The sequence below is a fragment of the Salvelinus alpinus genome, chromosome 5, assembly GCF_045679555.1.
Source record: "Salvelinus alpinus chromosome 5, SLU_Salpinus.1, whole genome shotgun sequence".
Taxonomy (NCBI): domain Eukaryota; kingdom Metazoa; phylum Chordata; class Actinopteri; order Salmoniformes; family Salmonidae; genus Salvelinus; species Salvelinus alpinus.
This window is the reverse complement of record NC_092090.1, coordinates 83,271,060-83,288,775: the sequence shown is the minus strand read 5'-3', so window position 1 is coordinate 83,288,775 and position 17,716 is coordinate 83,271,060. Positions and strand designations below refer to the sequence as shown.

General features: G+C 43.6%; 1 protein-coding gene across 6 annotated transcripts in view; it reads right to left on the bottom strand.

Moving 5' to 3' along the window:
* Positions 1 to 9,008: 9,008 nt before the first annotated feature.
* The window catches only part of LOC139577053 (3',5'-cyclic-AMP phosphodiesterase 4D-like), a 257,186-nt gene continuing 248,478 nt past the window's right edge, over positions 9,009 to 17,716 (bottom strand). For all 6 annotated transcript variants that reach the window (XM_071403792.1, XM_071403798.1, XM_071403793.1 and 3 more), the window contains 8 exons: positions 16,368 to 16,461; positions 16,057 to 16,235; positions 15,799 to 15,897; positions 15,522 to 15,686; positions 15,238 to 15,337; positions 14,677 to 14,831; positions 14,153 to 14,458; positions 9,009 to 13,986 (listed from right to left, as the gene is read on the bottom strand). In XM_071403792.1, the coding sequence (XP_071259893.1) occupies positions 13,519 to 13,986; positions 14,153 to 14,458; positions 14,677 to 14,831; positions 15,238 to 15,337; positions 15,522 to 15,686; positions 15,799 to 15,897; positions 16,057 to 16,235; positions 16,368 to 16,461 (1,566 nt within the window). In that variant the 3' untranslated portion in view covers positions 9,009 to 13,518. The remainder of the gene's footprint in view (positions 13,987 to 14,152; positions 14,459 to 14,676; positions 14,832 to 15,237; positions 15,338 to 15,521; positions 15,687 to 15,798; positions 15,898 to 16,056; positions 16,236 to 16,367; positions 16,462 to 17,716) is intronic.

Sequence of the window (17,716 nt, the reverse complement as noted above, 5' to 3'; positions counted from 1 at the left end):
GCCATCCCACCTGGTTTGCGCTTAGTGGGACTATCATTTGTTTTTCAATAGGGCAATACCCCAACACACCTCCAGCCTGTGTAAGGGCTATTTGACCAAGAAGGAGAGTGATGGAGTGCTGCATCAGGTGACCTGGCCCTCACAATCACCCGACATCAACCCAATTGAGATGGTTTGGGATAAGTTGGACCGTAGAGTGAAGGAAAAGCAGCCAACAAGTGCTCAGCATATATGGGAACTCCTTCAAGACTGTTGGAAACGCATTCCAGGTGAAACTGGTTGTGAGAATACCAGGAGTGTGCAAAGCTGTCATCAAGGCAAAGTGTGTCTACTTTGAAGAATTGTTTAACACTTTTTGTGTTACTACATGATTCCATATGTGTTATTTCATTGTTTTGATGTCTTCACTATTATTCTACAATGTAGAAAATAGTAAAAATAAAGAAAGACCCTGGAATGAGTGGGCGTGTCCAAACCTTTGACTGGTACTGTATATTTTCCAGAATTCTACAGTGGGAATTGTTGATACTGTATGTTGTCAATATTATATTCTGTATTTACTAAATATAATTTGAAACTAACGATATAGTTGTTTTCCACTGACATCGTAAAATCTAAATTGCAGTATTATTCTTACAACAATATCGGGGGTATTACTGTATGGTATTTTGAGTGAAGTGAAGTTTTGCTGAGGTAAAATGTTGTTCTACAAGGGACAATATCTGAATAATAATTAAGGTAGTATGTTGTATTTTCATTAGCTTGCACATTTTATTAGCTTGCTGCAATATGTATAATCTGTAACTCAATAGTTGTCACGGTACTCGTCCTCGTCTGATGACGAGTATGAAAGATCGGACCAATGTGCAGCGTGGTAAGTGTGAAATCAATTAATGAAATCCAACTGAACATGAACACTGAATGACAAAACAACAAAAGAGAATGAACGAGACTGAAACAGTTCTGTATGGAAAAAACACAGACACAGAAAACAACTACCCACAACCCATAGTGGGAAAACAGGCTACCTAAGTATGATTCTCAATCAGAGACAACGATCGACAGCTGCCTCTGATTGAGAACCATACCAGGCGAAACACAGAAATACAAAACCTAGACTACAAAACCTAGAATGCCCACCCCAACTCACGCCCTAACCAAACTAAAATAAAGACATAAAAAGGAACTAAGGTCAGAACGTGACAATAGTAAACACTGTAATTAGGGGGTAAGTGCCACTGGGTCTAAACTAAACTAACATATGAAATTGTTTTAAGATGGTCATACAAAGGATCATTTAGATATTTTATTTTATTTTTTATTTTTTTAAATGAAACATTGAAATTGGCCTTACTGCTATTAGCCCATAGAAACACATTGAATAACAGATTCATACATAGTCAAAAATAAATCAAAAGGAAGTTTGATTTAAAGTGTTTGTCATATATCTGAGAGACATAAGAAGGATCAGGTTTTTTACTTCTATGTTTTCTTACCCTTATTTAAAAACCCATTTTGGCACTAAACTACTTCTATACAGCCAATACAGTACTTCCATTCATTTTTTAACTGGTACAGGGCTACCTTCAGATGAGTCTTGTGGGGCTTGTGGGCGTCCTAGAGCAAAACAACCAACATGTACATGTTCCATAGAGGGGTCATATTAGTTTGTAGGCCAAACCTTGTGGCCACTACAGACATTTCTGTCACGCCCTGTTCTGTTTCACCTGTCCTTGTGCTTGTCTCCACCCCCCTCCAGGTGTCGCTTATTATCCCTGGTGTATTTATCCCTGTGTTTCGTGTCTCTCTGTGCCAGTTAGTCTTGTTTTGCCAAGTCAACCAGCGGTTTTCCCAGCTCCCATCTTTCCCAGTCTCTGTTTTTCCCTAGCCCTCCTGGTTTTGACCCTTGCCTGTCCTGACGTCGAACCCGCCTGCCTGACCACTCTGCCTGTTCTGACCTCAAGCCTGCCTATCCCCTTGTACTGTTTGGACTCGGGCCTGATCACTGTACCCCTGCCTGTCCTGACCTCGAGCCTGCCTATCGCCTGGTACTGTTTGGACTCTGACCTGGTTTATGAATGCTCGCTTGTCCTCGACCTGCCTTTTGCCTCCCCCTTTTGCTATAATAAATATCGGAGCTCAACCATCTGCCTTCTGTGTCTGCATTTGGGTTTCGCATTGTGCCCTTATAGTTTCCGTGATAAGACCGAATTTCTGGATGTCTCATGGTCTGACAAACACCGCTATAGCTCAGACACCTTTCACTGTAGTTGTGGAAGGCCGCCATTGCCAGATGCAGTGAATTGAGACGCATCAATGCAAAAAAATATATATCTTTAGTTTAAATTGACAGATTTTGTTGGATTTTTTTATTATACTAATTCTATTTCTGCGGTGGTGTGGACATCGACTTTAGGGATTTTAAACCCTGTGTACTTAGTGGCCTGTAGTTTGTAAATCCAGATTCCAAGATGGCGTAGCAGTCGGACGTGTGTTTGTCTTGTCCCGTGTTAATAGTCTGTAAATATACTTTTTTTTGTATTTTTTTCAAACATATTTTAATCTGACTTTCCATCTACAAACTAAATATACTTTCCTGCAACCCGCCTCACCTAATGTGGTACGGATCTGCTATTATTTTATACCTTATAACTGGAACCTCCATCAGAAGCTAGCCAGCAAAATAACTACTAGTCATTGTTAGACACTGCTAGCAGTCCTCACCTTTAGCTCGGACACCAGCCAGCTTTAGCTCAGACAATTACCTGCTAGTCTGCACAGTGCGATATCAACCCAGAGGATATTGGACTGCTTTTCTCTACCACATCACCGGATTCCTGCCGCTAGCTCTGGACCATTACACCGGCTCATTGCAGCTAGCTAGCTGAAACCGAGTGGCTACTGTTGGATAATGCCTCTGTTCCGAAGCAAGCACCAGTTAGCCTCGAGCTAGGCCCATCTCCCGGCCAGCCGAAGGAGTACACCAGCTAATTCTTGGGCTAAAATACCTCTTTTGCCAACTGGCCTGGACCCTTTATTGTCGACACAGAGCCCCACCGATCCATCACAACTGGTCTGCTGACATAATCGTTCGATGTGGTTTCAACAGGCTTTTCCGTTGCAATGTCGCCGAAGACCCATCTGCTTGCCCCGGCCCGCTAGCTTTCTGAGCGCTGTGTCTCCCGCTCGCCTAGCGTAGTAGCGACTACCAAACGTCTCCCTGACTCACCTATGATCATTCGGCTACACAGCTGATGCCTGCTGGACTTTTTCATTAACACTGTACCTCGTTTTGTTTATCTGTCAACCCCAGCCTCGAACTCAGGTACTGTGTGTACCTAACTGACCCTCTCTGCATTTACCCGTTGTTGTCTTAGCTCTCCCGACCAACACCTGTGATTGCTGTATGCCTCTCTCTAATGTCAATATGCCTTGTCTACTGCTGTTTCGGTTAGTGGTTATTGTTTTATTTCAGTGTAGAGCCCCCAGTCCCACTCAACATGCCTTAGATAGCTCTTTTGTCCCACTCTCCATGCACGCGGTGACCTCACCTGGCTTAACCGGTGCCTCCAGAGATGCAACCTCTCTCATCGTCATTCAATGCCTAGGTTTACCTCCACTGTACTCACATCCTACCATACCCTTGTCTGTACATTATACCCTGAATCTATTCTACCACGCCCAGAAATCTGCTCCTTTTATTCTCTGTTCCCAACGCACTAGACGACCAGTTCTTATAGCCTTTAGCCGTACCCTTATTCTACTCCTCCTCTGTTCCTCTGGTGATGTATAGGTTAACCCAGGCCCTGTAGTCCCCAGTATTACACCTATTCCCCATGTTCCCCTGTAACCGTTAAAGCCTTGGTTTCATGCATGTTAACATCAGAAGCCTCCTCCCTAAGTTTGTTTTATTCACTGCTTTAGCACACTCTGCCAACCCTGAAGTGCTAGCCTTGTATGAATCCTGGGTTAGGAAGGCCACCAAATATTCTGAAATTTCCATCCCCAACTACAACATTTTCCGTCAAGATAGAACTGCCAGAGGGGGCGGAGTTGCAATCTACTGCAGAGATAGCCTGCATAGTTCAGTCTTGTTATCCAGGTCTGTGCCCAAACAGTTCGAGCTTCTACTTAAAAAATCCACCTTTCCAGAAATAAGTCTCTCACTGTTGCCGCTTGTTATAGACGCCCCTCAGCCCCCAGCTGTGCCCTGGACACCATATATGAATTGATTGCCCCCCATCTATCTTCAGTGTTCGTACTGTTAGGTGACTTGAACTGGGATATGCTTAACACCCCGGCTGTCCTTCAATCTAAGCTAGATGCCCTCAATCTCACACAAATTATCAAGGAACCTACCAGGTACAACCCTAAATCCGTAAACATGGGCACCCTTAAAGATATTATCCTAACCAACTTGCCCTCCAAATACACCTCTGCTGTCTTCAACCAGGATCTCAGCGATCACTGCCTCATTGCCTGTGTCCGTAATGGGTCCTCGGTCAAACGACCACCCTTCATCACTGTCAAACGCTCCCTAAAACACTTCAGCGAGCAGGCCTTTCTAATCGACCTGGCCCGGGTATCCTGGAAGGATATTGACCTCATCCCGTCAGTAGAGGATGCCTTGATGTTCTTTAAAAGTGCTTTCCTCACCATCTTAAATAAGCATGCCCCATAAAAAAAAAATTGAACTAAGAACAGATATAGCCCCTGGTTCACTCCTGACTTGGCTGCCCTTGACCAGCACAAAAACATCCTGTGGCATACTGCATTAGCATCAAATAGCCCCCGCGATATGCAACTTTTCAGGGAAGTCAGGAACCAATATACACAGTCAGTTAGGAAAGGCTAGCTTTTCAAACAGAAATTTGCATCCTGTAGCACAAATTCCCAAACGTTTTGGGACACTGTGTAGTCCATGGAGAATAAGAGTACCTCCTCCCAGCTGCCCACTGCACTAGGAAAGGCTAGGAAACACTGTCACCACCAATAAATCTACGATAATCTAGAAATTCAATAAGCATTTTTCTACAGCTGGCCATGCTTTCCACCTGGCTACCCCTACCCCGGCCAACACTTCTGCACAACTTGCCCAAGCCCCCCCCCCCCCCCCCCGCTTCTCCTTCACCAAAATCCAGATGGCTGATGTTCTGAAAGAGCTGCAAAATCTGGACCCCTACTAATCAGCTGGGCTAGACAATCTGGACCCTCTCTTTGAAAAATTATCCGCCGCAATTGTTGCAACCCCAATTACTAGCCTGTTCAACCTCTCTTTCGTATCGTCTGAGATCCCTAAAGATTGGAAAGCTGCCGCGGTCATCCCCCTCTTCAAAGCGGGAGACACTCTAGACCCAAACTGTTACAGACCTATATCCATCCTGCCCTGCCTTTCTAAAGTCTTCGAAAGCCAAGTTAACATACAGATCACGGACCATTTCGAAATCCTTCTGTACCTTCTCCGCTATGCAATCTGGTTTCCGAGCTGGTCAATGGTGCTCATCAGCCACGCTCAAGGTCCTAAACGATATCATAACCGCCATCAATAAAGACAGCACTGTGCAGCCGTCTTCATCAACCTGGCCAAGGCTTTCGACTCTGTTAATCACCACATTCTTATCGGCAGACTCAATAGCCTTGGTTTCTCAAATGACTACCTCGTTTGGGTCACCAACTACTTCTCAGATAGAGTTCAGTGTGTCAAAACGGAGGGCCTGTTGTCCGGACCTCTGGCAGTCTCTATGGGGGTGCCACAAGGTTCAATTCTCGGGCCGACTCTTTTCTCTGTATATATCAATGATATCGCTCTTGCTGCTGGTGATTCTCTGATCCACCTCTATGCAGACGACACCATTCTGTATACGTCTGGCCCTTCTTTGGACACTGTGTTAACAAACCTCCAAACGAGCTTCAATGCCATACAACACTCCTTCCGTGGCCTCCAACTGCTCTTAAATGCTAGCAAAACTAAATGCATGCTCTTCAATCGATCTCTGCCCGCACCCACCCGCCTGACTAGCATCACTACTCTGGACGGTTCTGACTTAGAATATGTGGACAACTACAAATACCTAGGTGTCTGGAGAGACTGTAAACTCTCCTTCCAGACGCACATTAAGCATCTCCAATACAAAATTAAATCTAGAATCGGCTTCCTATTTCGCAACAAAGCCTCCTTCACTCATGCTGCCAAACATACCCTCGTAAAACTGACTATCCTACCAATCCTCGACTTCGGCGATGTCCTTTACAAAATAGCCCCCAACACTCTACTCAGCAAACTGGATGTAGTCTATCACGGTGCCATCCATTTGTCACTAAAGCCCCATATACTACCCACCACTGTGACCTGTATACTCCCGTTGGCTGGCCCTCACTACATATCCGTCGCCAGACCCACTGGCTGCAGGTCATCTATAATTCTTTGCTAGGTAAAGCCCCGCCTTATCTCAGCTCACTGGTCACCATAGCAACACCCACCCGTAGCACGCACTCCAGCAGGTATATTTCACTGGTCATCATTTTTTTTCTCTTTTGCACCCCAGTATCTATACTTGCACATCATCATCTGCACATCTATCACTCCAGTGTTAATGGTAAATTGTAATTATTTTGCCACTATGGCCAATTTATTGCCTTACCTCCCTAATCTTTCTACATTTGCACACACTATATATATTTTTCTATTGTGTTATTGACTGTACGTTTGTTTATTCCATGTGTAACTCTGTGTTGTTGTTTTTGTCTCACTGCTTTGCTTTATCTTGGCCAGGTCGCAGTTGTAAATGAGAACTTGTTCTCAACTGGCCTACCTGGTCAATTTTTTATAATTTTTAAATAAGCTTTCCCTATGGTTCAGTTGTTTAAGCTGGTCACCTTTTCTAATTGAGGCTGAGGTAGGATTGCTTTGGTGTAGGGACTTGTAGTGAGTGGTCCGCCATGGGGTGTCCTTATCACCTACATGTATGAGGTATTTATGTTCAGCCAAACAATCCTGAAGATGTGGACATGTGCACAGTGGACATCCCAGTCTGTAGATGACATAGGTGGTATTACAGTTAATATAAAATGTTTGATTTGATATTATGTTAGAGGCTGTATCAACAAAATACTTTTATTTAGCCTACAATATTCCTGCAACAAAGATCCTCTTGTCTGAAAAGGTCATTTTTGATGGATGGATTTTGGGGATCAATTTCACATATTACTTGACATGGACAATGCAAATTGATCTAGAGGAAAAAGAAACGCACACCTAATTAGGCAAGGTGCTGGCTAGCGGAGTGGAAAACTTGAAAATAAAGAGAGCCGCACACTCTAAGAGCTCAGATGTAAAAATGTTATGTCCAACGTTACATTTTTGCATCTGAGCTCTTAGAGTGTGCGGCTCTCCTTTATTTTCAATGCACATTGATCAACATTTCTGTAAATATGCCAGATTTAGCCAGCTAGGTAGTTGTAGTCCCTGGGTAGGTAGATAAAACATTTTAAAAAGCGTAATAAACATTTAATAAGCATTCATTCTACAGCTGCACTGCCGACTACAATCTATACCCTGAGCTAACAGAAGATGGCACTACTAAGCCAACAAAGGTCCGCTTGTCTGAAAAGTTCATATGGACATGTATTTTGATTATACAGTAGCACTCTCCAGATCATATATATACCACAGGAAGCTGTTGGGGGGATAACAGCTGGAATGGAGTGAATGGAATGTAATCAAACACATGGAAATCATGTTTGATACCATTCCATTTATTCCGTTCCAATGATTACTATGAGCCCGTACTCCCCAATTAAGGTGCCACTTGCAGCCTGTGACATATATCCTGAGCAAACAGAAAATGTCACTGCTCATATGAATGGAATGTCTTAAAAAACAAAACAGTCGGTATCTGGTGTGACCACCATTTGCCTCATGTAGCGCGGCATTTCCTTTGCATAGAGTTGATCAGGCTGTTGATTGTGGCCTGTGGAATGTTGTCCCACTCCTCTTCAAAGGCTTTGCGAAGTTGCTGGATTTTGGCAGGAACTGGAACATGCTGTCGTTCACGTCAATCCAGAGCATCCCAAACAGGCTCAATGGGTGACACGTCTGGTGATAATGCAGGCCATGGAAGAACTGGGACATTTTCAGCTTCAAGGAATTGTGTACAGATCCTTGTGACATGGGGCTGTGCATTATCATGCTGAAACATGAGGTGATGGCGGCGGGTGAATGGCACGACAATGGGCCTCAGGATCTTTGTGCATTCAAATTGCAATCAATAAAATGAAATTGTGTTCATTGTCTGTAGTTTATGCCTGCCCATACCATAACCCCACCGCCACCATGGGGCAAACCGCTCACCCACACTATGCCATTCACGTGGTCTGCGGTTGTAAGGCCGTTTGGACGTACTACCAAATTATCTAAAACGACGTTGGAGGCAGCTTATGGTAGAGAAATTAACATTACATTCTCTGGCAACAGCTCTGGTGGACATTTCTGCAGTCAGCATGCCAATTGCAAGCTCACACAAAACTTGAGACATCTGTGGCATTGTGTTGTGTGACAAAACTGCACATTTCAGAGCGGTCTTTTATTATCCCCAGCACAAGGTGCACCTGTGTAATGAAAATGCTGTTGAATCAGCTTCTTGATATGCCACACTTGTTAGGTGGATGGATTATCTTGGCAAAAGAGAAATACTCACGAACAGGGATGTAAACAAATTTGTGCACAAAATTTTAGAGAAATAAAGCTTTTTGCGCATAAGGAACATTTCTGGGATCTTTTATTTCAGCTCATGAAACATGGGACCAACACTTTACATGCTGCCTTTATATTTTTGTTCAGTGTATTTCTGAATCTGTCACAATGACTAACCAGTCATCATCCCTGCTCCAAGCCAACTTCACTTAAAGATTGTTAGAATCATCATCATCATCATCACAGACAGGCTTATCTTTACTAAATAAACTGTACAAGTTCCTATATAATGACAGAGAAGAGACCAACAGGTAGGCAGAATCAACCCATGCTTTTATTTCATCTGTTGCATATAAAAACATTTTTTCTTCAGTTTTCTTTTTTTTTACTGAAAGTTTATGATCTACAGTGCTATCCAATAGACTGCAATTAACAAGGAATCCATTAAAATAACTTTATACTGTCTTGTGAAACTTCCAGACAAGTTGGCATTCTAAAGACATAACCCAAAAATAATTGTCCTGAAGACCTTTTTGAAGTTACAGTTTGTGTTTTACAGTTTGTGTATTTCTTTCATTCCATAAGAACACAAAATGAGAAAAGAACCCACTGATTCCATTGGTCCAGGGCTGTTTAGAATCTACAGTATGCGTGTCAAAATAAGAGTCCCCATCGAAGGACGTGTTTTTAGGATGACACCCCCCCTTACCCCCACCCCACCTTACTCCATAATTACCAGCCTTCTCCTCTTCAAGCAGAAAGATGACCGTGGTTTTGGATATTGCATGTGGTATGAGTGAACGTGCTTGCCAAGCATGGCTGAGTAGCACATCGTGAGTGTTTCAGCCTAAATAAATGCAGCAGTGACTGAACACGTGGATGTGTCTCTACGTCTTGGTGCTTCACAACCCTATAGGATCCACCGTCCCCACAGATCCAGCTTGGCCAAGCCACCACTCATCTAGTGGATTTTAGGCCCGAGTCGACCTGGAACTCCACAGCCATGACCTCCGTTTTCAAACTTGACAACAGAATGTGTAGCACGTGCTGCCTTTTTTCCTATGTTCACATAATATTTCTGATTTGGCTGTGAAGGAAAAAGGCAACATTATTTCATGAGTTCCTTTCACAACTCGAGGCTATTGTCTGGGTCAGGTCAGGTCAAACCACAAGACTATCTAATGCAGCAAACGAGGAGAAGAAAAACAAAAGACACACTAAAACATGGCATGTTGAATTTAAGGCACAGCCCATGGGCCAAGGAACAGCTTCCTCTAAAAAACTATTTGGCTTTCCCCTGTCCTCCTTCGCTCTGAGCAAGCTTCTCAGATAACTAATACCAACGGATCATTTTACACTGAATAAGCATGTGTAATAAACATTCTCTCAACAAGAGGTACAGCCACACCATCACCATAAGGGATGATAAGAGTAAATAATTTACAACAAACAGCATCATGATGAGAATAATAATAATTATAGTATATACAACAGAATAAATATATGTTTGTAAACAGAGATACAACCAGAAAAGCGGTATTATGGTAAGGTCATCGGGTGAGGATGGAGAAAAACAACTTGGCACAAGAACATAAGAATGAAATAAAACATTTGAAATTACACATTTCTTTTCAAATAAGCACTCTAACAATTCTTGAATTTTTTATACTGTATGTACATATTTAGAGAAAGAAAGCCTATTTGGGTATAGTAACTGGAAAGTCTGTACTGCGGTCTATGCTACAGCGAAAGCTTTACTGTACCGCCTTAATATGGCAAGAAAGACACAACTAATACAAAAATATATCAATAAATAATAGCATCAATTGTAATACCAACAACAATAGAAACGTGTAAAAGAAAGTCTCTTGGCTGAAGTGTATAGAGTCTTGTTCAAGCCTAATGAGCACGTGAGTTTTGGCGAGTTTTAATTTAAAAAAAGTGAAGTAGTGAGATATGAAAACATCAAGGCATTATCTATAGCCGACTTGTCTTCTTATGAGACCACTGCACCATGGAGCTGATTGTCTTGTGTTCTTGGTCAAAACAAACACATCCAAGGTTAGTGTGATGACAATGACAATTTTGAACAGTCAAAATTATGTTTTAAATCAAATTGGATGATATTTGGAAGAAACCAAATCAAAGTACAATGACCAGAAGTATGAAAAATGACTGTTGCTTCTACATTGAAAAAGTGTGGGTCCCTTCCCCAAGTCAAACACTTGGATTCAGGAGGCGGGATTATTAAAGGGATAGGGTGACATCACCCTAACTCTAATTTTAACACACCAACGGTAACATGATATTCTCTTACCTAATTTAAATAAGTACCGCCTTGTTACCAACATTTTAGAAGGTGTGTTTGCGGAGGGGTTTGGTTTATATAGCTACTCTACTGCTGCCAAATTTAGACTGTAGGGTGTCAGCAAATATAATTTTAAGTTGACACTATTCATCTATGGCAAAGATACTTATATGTCTCCCCTTTCATCTGTGTCTGGTGTTAGCTAGTGGCTAGCTAGGTCTTCAGACAGCATGGAACAAAAGGGGGGGAAGGGTCGAACAAAACTCTGACGCAGTTGTCATGTCAACACATCTGTCAGTGCTGCTGTGAACCGCATCACAAGAGACATGCCGAATGGGAGATTCAAATATGTACATCATTGATGCAATTTCAATGTTGTTTGAGTTGCTTTGTGTTTCACCAAATCTGCTTGAGATGATTTTACTGCAACACTGCTCACTGCATCCAAGTTTCATGACATAGGCCTTTCTAAGAGCTGTCAATCAAGGCAAGCTCATGAATATTAGCTCCCCACCTCAGCCTGTCATTTAAAACTTCCTGGTAGTTATTTTGTTGTTGTTGAACATTTCTATCCCCCCAAAATATTATGAGTGATATTTTAGTCACTCAAAAGGCTATTTTACATGGGAATCAGAATGGCTGTTTGTGACCGCTAATGTGTGAAAACATCAACCATGTAGTGCATTGGAAAATATTACTGACCTGCAGTAAGGGCTGTGGTCAATTCCATTTGAAGTAAATTCAGGATATGAATTGAAATTCCTATTCAAGACTTGAAAAGAGCTATTTATTTTCAATGAGGAACTTTCAATTATTGAACCGGAATTGATTTGTTTCTTATTAGCACTCACAAATGTTGTTGTAATAATGACTGTCACTGTACATATTTCAGACATCTCACAAAGATATTACTTTATCTGAGGGATTTGAAAGATTCATCTCTGTGTTTATTATTATTTATTATTATTGAACTATTATTCAATAAATTGCTTCCCGAATATGAAATCGAATTGACCACCTCCCTACACCACAATCAGGAAATGGAGACATGATTGACAGGTAATAGGAAATAAGGTCACCATGTGCGTAGCACAAAAAGTGTCGCAACCCGCCAAATTACCAAAATTCTATTATAACATTGCTATAGGTATCAAACCCCCCATAGACTTCCACAGTACAGCAGAGCGTGGTGACATCACCTCTGTACACTTGCAGCACTCCAATGCGGCACTCCAATGCTTCTAACAAGCATTGCATTGTCCGATGACATGCGCTCATATTTACTGCAGGCAACAATAAGTAGAACTTCAAGGATTCTTTCTGGTCAGTCAGACAAAATTATTTCATTCAACGTAAAGTCAAGTATGTGTCAACATGTGTCATGTTTTTCTTCAGTGAAAACAATCCTTGAAATGATTGTTGCGCGATTATGACAACCGAACATGGGGACAGTGGTATGGGAGTAATAGTGTAAATGCTTTTTGATAAACGTGCAATCCCAAATCAAGCCCTAGCACCTACCCTTTAGGCACTCCTGTAGATCTGAGAGGATTGGATCCGCTAATATCTATCCAATCCTCTCAGATCTACTGCGTAGAGGGTAGGGGCAAGGGCTTGATTTATAATTCTGAGAATACTCCCCAAAACTCCCCCAAAACAATAACTGGTAAGTTACCCTTTTACACACAGAAAAGCAGTGGCAGATGAGGCATTTCTCATCAACAGTTTTCAAGTGCCTTTCAAATGTTTTCAAAAGTCACTTTTTTTATCTTGGTTAACAAAAGTAGAATCTACAATAGATCTCCATGTTATGTATGGTACGGTACAAAAACTCTATCGAGGTTAAACCTAGCATTAGAGCTGTAAGATCTTAGCCTTTTTTAGTCAGGTTTTCAAGGAAGACGTAAACTTCAGAAAAGTGTCTTGTTAAATTCCCACAATGCATTTCTCTCAATGTGCTGCAGCGCCTCTCTCCATCGTGACGTGTCCTGTAGGGATTTCATTCATCCAGACCACACAACAATGTAGCGTGTTGCTTTGCTGATAAATACAAACAACTAAGAAAAACAGACACTATAGTCACTTCTGAAGAATGGGCACTTAATAACACACAGAAACACCGCCATTGGTCAGCCAAGGCTGAAAGGAGTAGAGATATACTGTATATGAACAGCATCAAACACACTCTAAACTCTAATCATAATCCTTAATGTAACTTCAACACACTAGGACTAGGTTTTGAAGTGAAGTAACACACAGACTACTCCGGTACAAACGGGAATGGAAAAGAGTTTTCCTGAGTGCAAAAAAGTTGTAGAAGTACCAGTGGGTGTGTCTGAGAAGCTGACCAAGGATGAGGAGGGAGGAGTGGCCAAGGGGTGAACAGCGTGCGCTTTGGAACCCTAAACATAAATATATCAAAAAAATAACAGACATAGTCCATAAAACCCAAAAAATACTCTAGAAATAATAATCTCTGGTTACTAAGAAGAAAAGTTTAGTTGCAGTCCATACACTGCTATGTATCGGCTGGTTTCTCTTCCCCTTCCTCCCCCTCCTCTTCCTCCTCCACTACACGAGGTTGTGATGAAGAGGACTCTCCCTCCACTTCCTCTTCCTCCTCCTCCCCCACCTGTTCGTCCAGTAGTATCTCTGTCGACTCTGAGTCCTGCGTACAGAGTGTTTTTGAGTCACTACAACTGTTCTCCTCTTCTTCATCCTCTTCCTCGGGTTGGCTGCCACTGTCCTTCTCCGTGTCCGATTCCCCGTCCTCCTCCAGGGTGAGTTCAAACTGGAACTTGTCCCCACCAGGGGGACGGCTGCCGTCCTCAGGCTCGTCCAGGGTAGGTGAGGGGCTCTGGGGGATGGTGCTCTGGTACCACTCCCTGTTGTCCTCCAGAGTGTCCAGGATGTCCTGAGCGTCAGGGTGCACCAGGTCTGCCCATGTCTCCCATAGAGGGTGGACGATGTAGTCAATAAAGCCCACCTGGAGAGAGGACAGAGAGGGTTAGTTAAAACAATAGAAAGGATTTGTGTGTGTGTGTTTGGTGTGTGCGTGTTGGGGGGGGGGGGGTTGTATGAGTGTTTTGGTGTGGTTTGTTTCAAAGCAGAGTGAGTGTTACAGTCCATGTGCGTCTGGTTTGTTGGGGTACCTGGCTCTTCTGGACAGAGGCGTTGTGTTTGTCACACATAGGGCTGATCTCCATGCCTCTCTCCCTCTCCCTGTCCCCCTGGGTGAAGAACTCTTCCATGATGCGGTCGGTCCACTGGCGGTACAGCTGCAGTGGCTTGGTGGGGTTACTCAGGTCTGCACAGTGCACCATGTTCTGCAAAACTTGGATCCTGTCAGAGTAGTTGTCCAGGAGTAGAACTCCAGAGCTGGTCACCTTCTTGGTCTCCACCATGGTCTTCAGGTCAGCCAGGAGGTTCATGTGCTTGGACATGTCAGTCGCTAGGACCTGGGAACCACCAGAGACACAACACAGGCTGTCACAATACTGCCAGGAACAAACCAATAGAACACATCTTCTATATTAATGGAGAGTTTGGTAACATCTGATAACATAGAAGAAGTAAACAGTAGCACTCAAGTATAACCATGGACATTTTTTAAGCTGATGTGAACACTATTTCAGAGATGTTCCTATTGGTTACTGATTACTATCCAGTCACTAACGATGTCGATGACCATCTTGCGCAGTGATTGTCGTTGTTTCTTGCTGAGGTTCTGAAAGATGTCACAGTTCTCTTCCTGAAGCAGCTTGAAGCCCACAGCCAGGTGGTGGTTCTCCAGGACTGACGAGTCATTGTACATGAGGGCCAGCTCCGAGTCTGGGGGACAAACACACATACACTGACTCAGATGTTTGACATGTTCAATGAAGAGGTGTTGTTGAGGTTCTTATAGCTTTAACATAAATATTCACTTAAACAGATCTGGTGTTCTGGCTGACAGAGGCTCATTCTAGTGTTTCCTGACTGACGACTCCTACTGCCTTCGCTGCAGGGCATCCCCCTCTGGACTTCAGGGAGACACCACATGGCACAACGGAGGGGGTGTGTGTTTGTGTGTGTGTGTGCACATGGGTGGATTGAATCTCTCAGTAGGGTTGTTTAGTAACCTGTGTGCTTGATGTTGAGTGTTAATCCCAAATGCGGAGGAGAGACAGAGGGCATCCATCATGCCTTGTGTAAGTCAGTGACGTAACTGTTAAGTCAGGTCTGTATTTAGACTCACTGGTGTTGATGAGGAACTGGTTGGAGACTCCAGGGTGGTCCACGTCATGAATAGCACTGGCGAATATGGCAGCTAGGATCTCCAGGTCTGTGAACACAGCCTGGGAACAGCAGAGCGGACAGTACAGGGTCACACCAGACTTTCAACCAAATAACAGCAATCAGAAATCTGTCAGTTACAATCCTGACAAATTAAAGCTGAAGTATATTTTTGTGGGTCTAGGTTTTGTACAAATACAAATGCAGTGTTCTTGATGAATTGACTAATTGATTGAGGGGTCCAACCTCTAGAGCGGGGGTGGATAGCAGCACGTGAGTGGACTGGGTGACATCAGCAGCATGGATGTTGTTGTGGTAGGCCACATCGCCATGGTAATGGTCTTCTAAGGTCATCAGGTAGGTTATAAAAGTGTCGAGTGGAATTTTAAAAGTTTTTAACAAGTCTCTCTCCTATAAGAAAAACAAAACAAAAACATAATGTTGTATTGTAGTAGACTGTGGATACAAGTCATGTTAGTACAATCAACAAAAATAAAGCAGATCAAATTGAACTCATGTATACCTGGAATATAGTGTGCATCATGACGGTCAGGGGCCTGTTCCCAGAGAACTGAGTGACTTTGAAAACGTTAAGGCCCCATTTATTTACATCCTCCAGCTCCTGCAAAGGGAAAACAACCATTAATACACTGATATATTCGTTTTAGAGCCTCACACTCTTGGTCTTCTACTCTTTCTCTATCCCTCCTCTCTAAACTCTCTCCCCTATATCACCCTCTATCCCTCTTTCTCCCTAACCCTCTCTCCCACTGCTGCCCACCTTAGCCAGTTCGTCCTCAGTCTCGCACTTGACTCCGAAGCGGGGTATGTTAGAGTTGGTGAGGCTGGAGCTGTGCTGCAGTTTCTTCACCCCACTGATCTCAGACATGGGCCTATTCTTCTTGTCTTCCTTCTCCTTCTGCGTCTGGGGAGTCGGCATCTCCACCTCGTGCTGCTTGTCTGTGTCAAACACATAGAATAAGAGACAGTGAGTGAGACGTCCAATAGGGTGCCATTTGGGACACAGCTCTGGCATCTCTACAGGGTCCAGAATGAGCAGGGAGGAGCCCAGTGGTAACTGTGGTCACTCACCCAGGAAGGTGCTGGAGATGAACTCTGACACCTGGTTCCCTGAGCGACTCATCTCAGACAGGTGGCTGAGCTCCCTGTTCAACATTCTCTTGAACTGGAACACAACACACACACACAGACACACACACAGACACACACAGACATACGGACACAGAGAGAAGGGGTTACAGTGTGTAGTATACCAGGGAAAAAAATATGGAGTTACATTCTGCACTAGATGTGTCAATCATGATTTTGTATGATTTAAGTTATGTTGGTGGAATCCTGACGCACAAATTGGAGGATTCTGTATGGCCATATCTGCCATTGAGGGCCAAAGTCATATATTATCTTTTTATATTTATTGTTATTTTACACCCCGATCTTGTCTCATCGCTGCAACTCCCCAACAGGCATACGTCCTTCAGAAAATGACCCGCCAGCTTAACCGAGAAGCACCAATGTGTCAGAGGAAACTCTGTTTAACTGGCGACCGGGGTCAGCCTGCAGGCACCCGACCCGCCACAAGGAGTCACTAGAGTGTGATGAGCCAAGTAAAGCCCCACCAGCCAAACCCTCCCCTAACCCAGACCACACTGGGCCAATTGTGCGCCATCCTTTGGGACTCCCAAAGTGGGACAGCCTGGGAATGAACCCGGGTCTGTAGTAACGCCTTAGACCACTGCGCCACTCGGAAGGCCCCGGCTAAAGTAATTTCTAAAGGTAGGAGAGTCTTTTAGAAGGGAAACAGCAGACACTGTGAGACACCACACTTTAATCAGTACTATTACAGCATGCTCCACACACACACACACACACACACACACACACACACACACACACACACACACACACACACACACACACACACACACACACACACACACACACACACACACACACACACACACACACACACACACACACACACACACACACACACAGTTGAGAGGTTGGAGGGAGTACAGATCAGGTGAGATACCCGCTGCACCCCCCTGCTAGCAACAGTTCTGATGTAATCAGTAACCCAATTCTCCATCACCCACTTTCATTCTCCATATCCTTTGCTCCCACTCTCCCTCAGTCTCGCCCTCTGGAATGGCAGACCCAAATTTAGCTTTGGCCTTCGATTTGGAGGACATTCAGAGGAATGTGTAGCTGAACTCTTAAAAAACAGTGATTGCGAAACCAGGCTGAAGGCTTCAGCGAGCGCCGCGAAGCAGTTCCGTAAAATGATACATTTTATCGCACCTTCCTGCAGCGCTCTCTCACCACAGCTACATCAGCGGTCCCAACCCACAAATGTATTTGGTTAAGCACACAGAATGCTGTATGAAGGCTGTATCTAGTTTTATGTATCTAGTTTCACA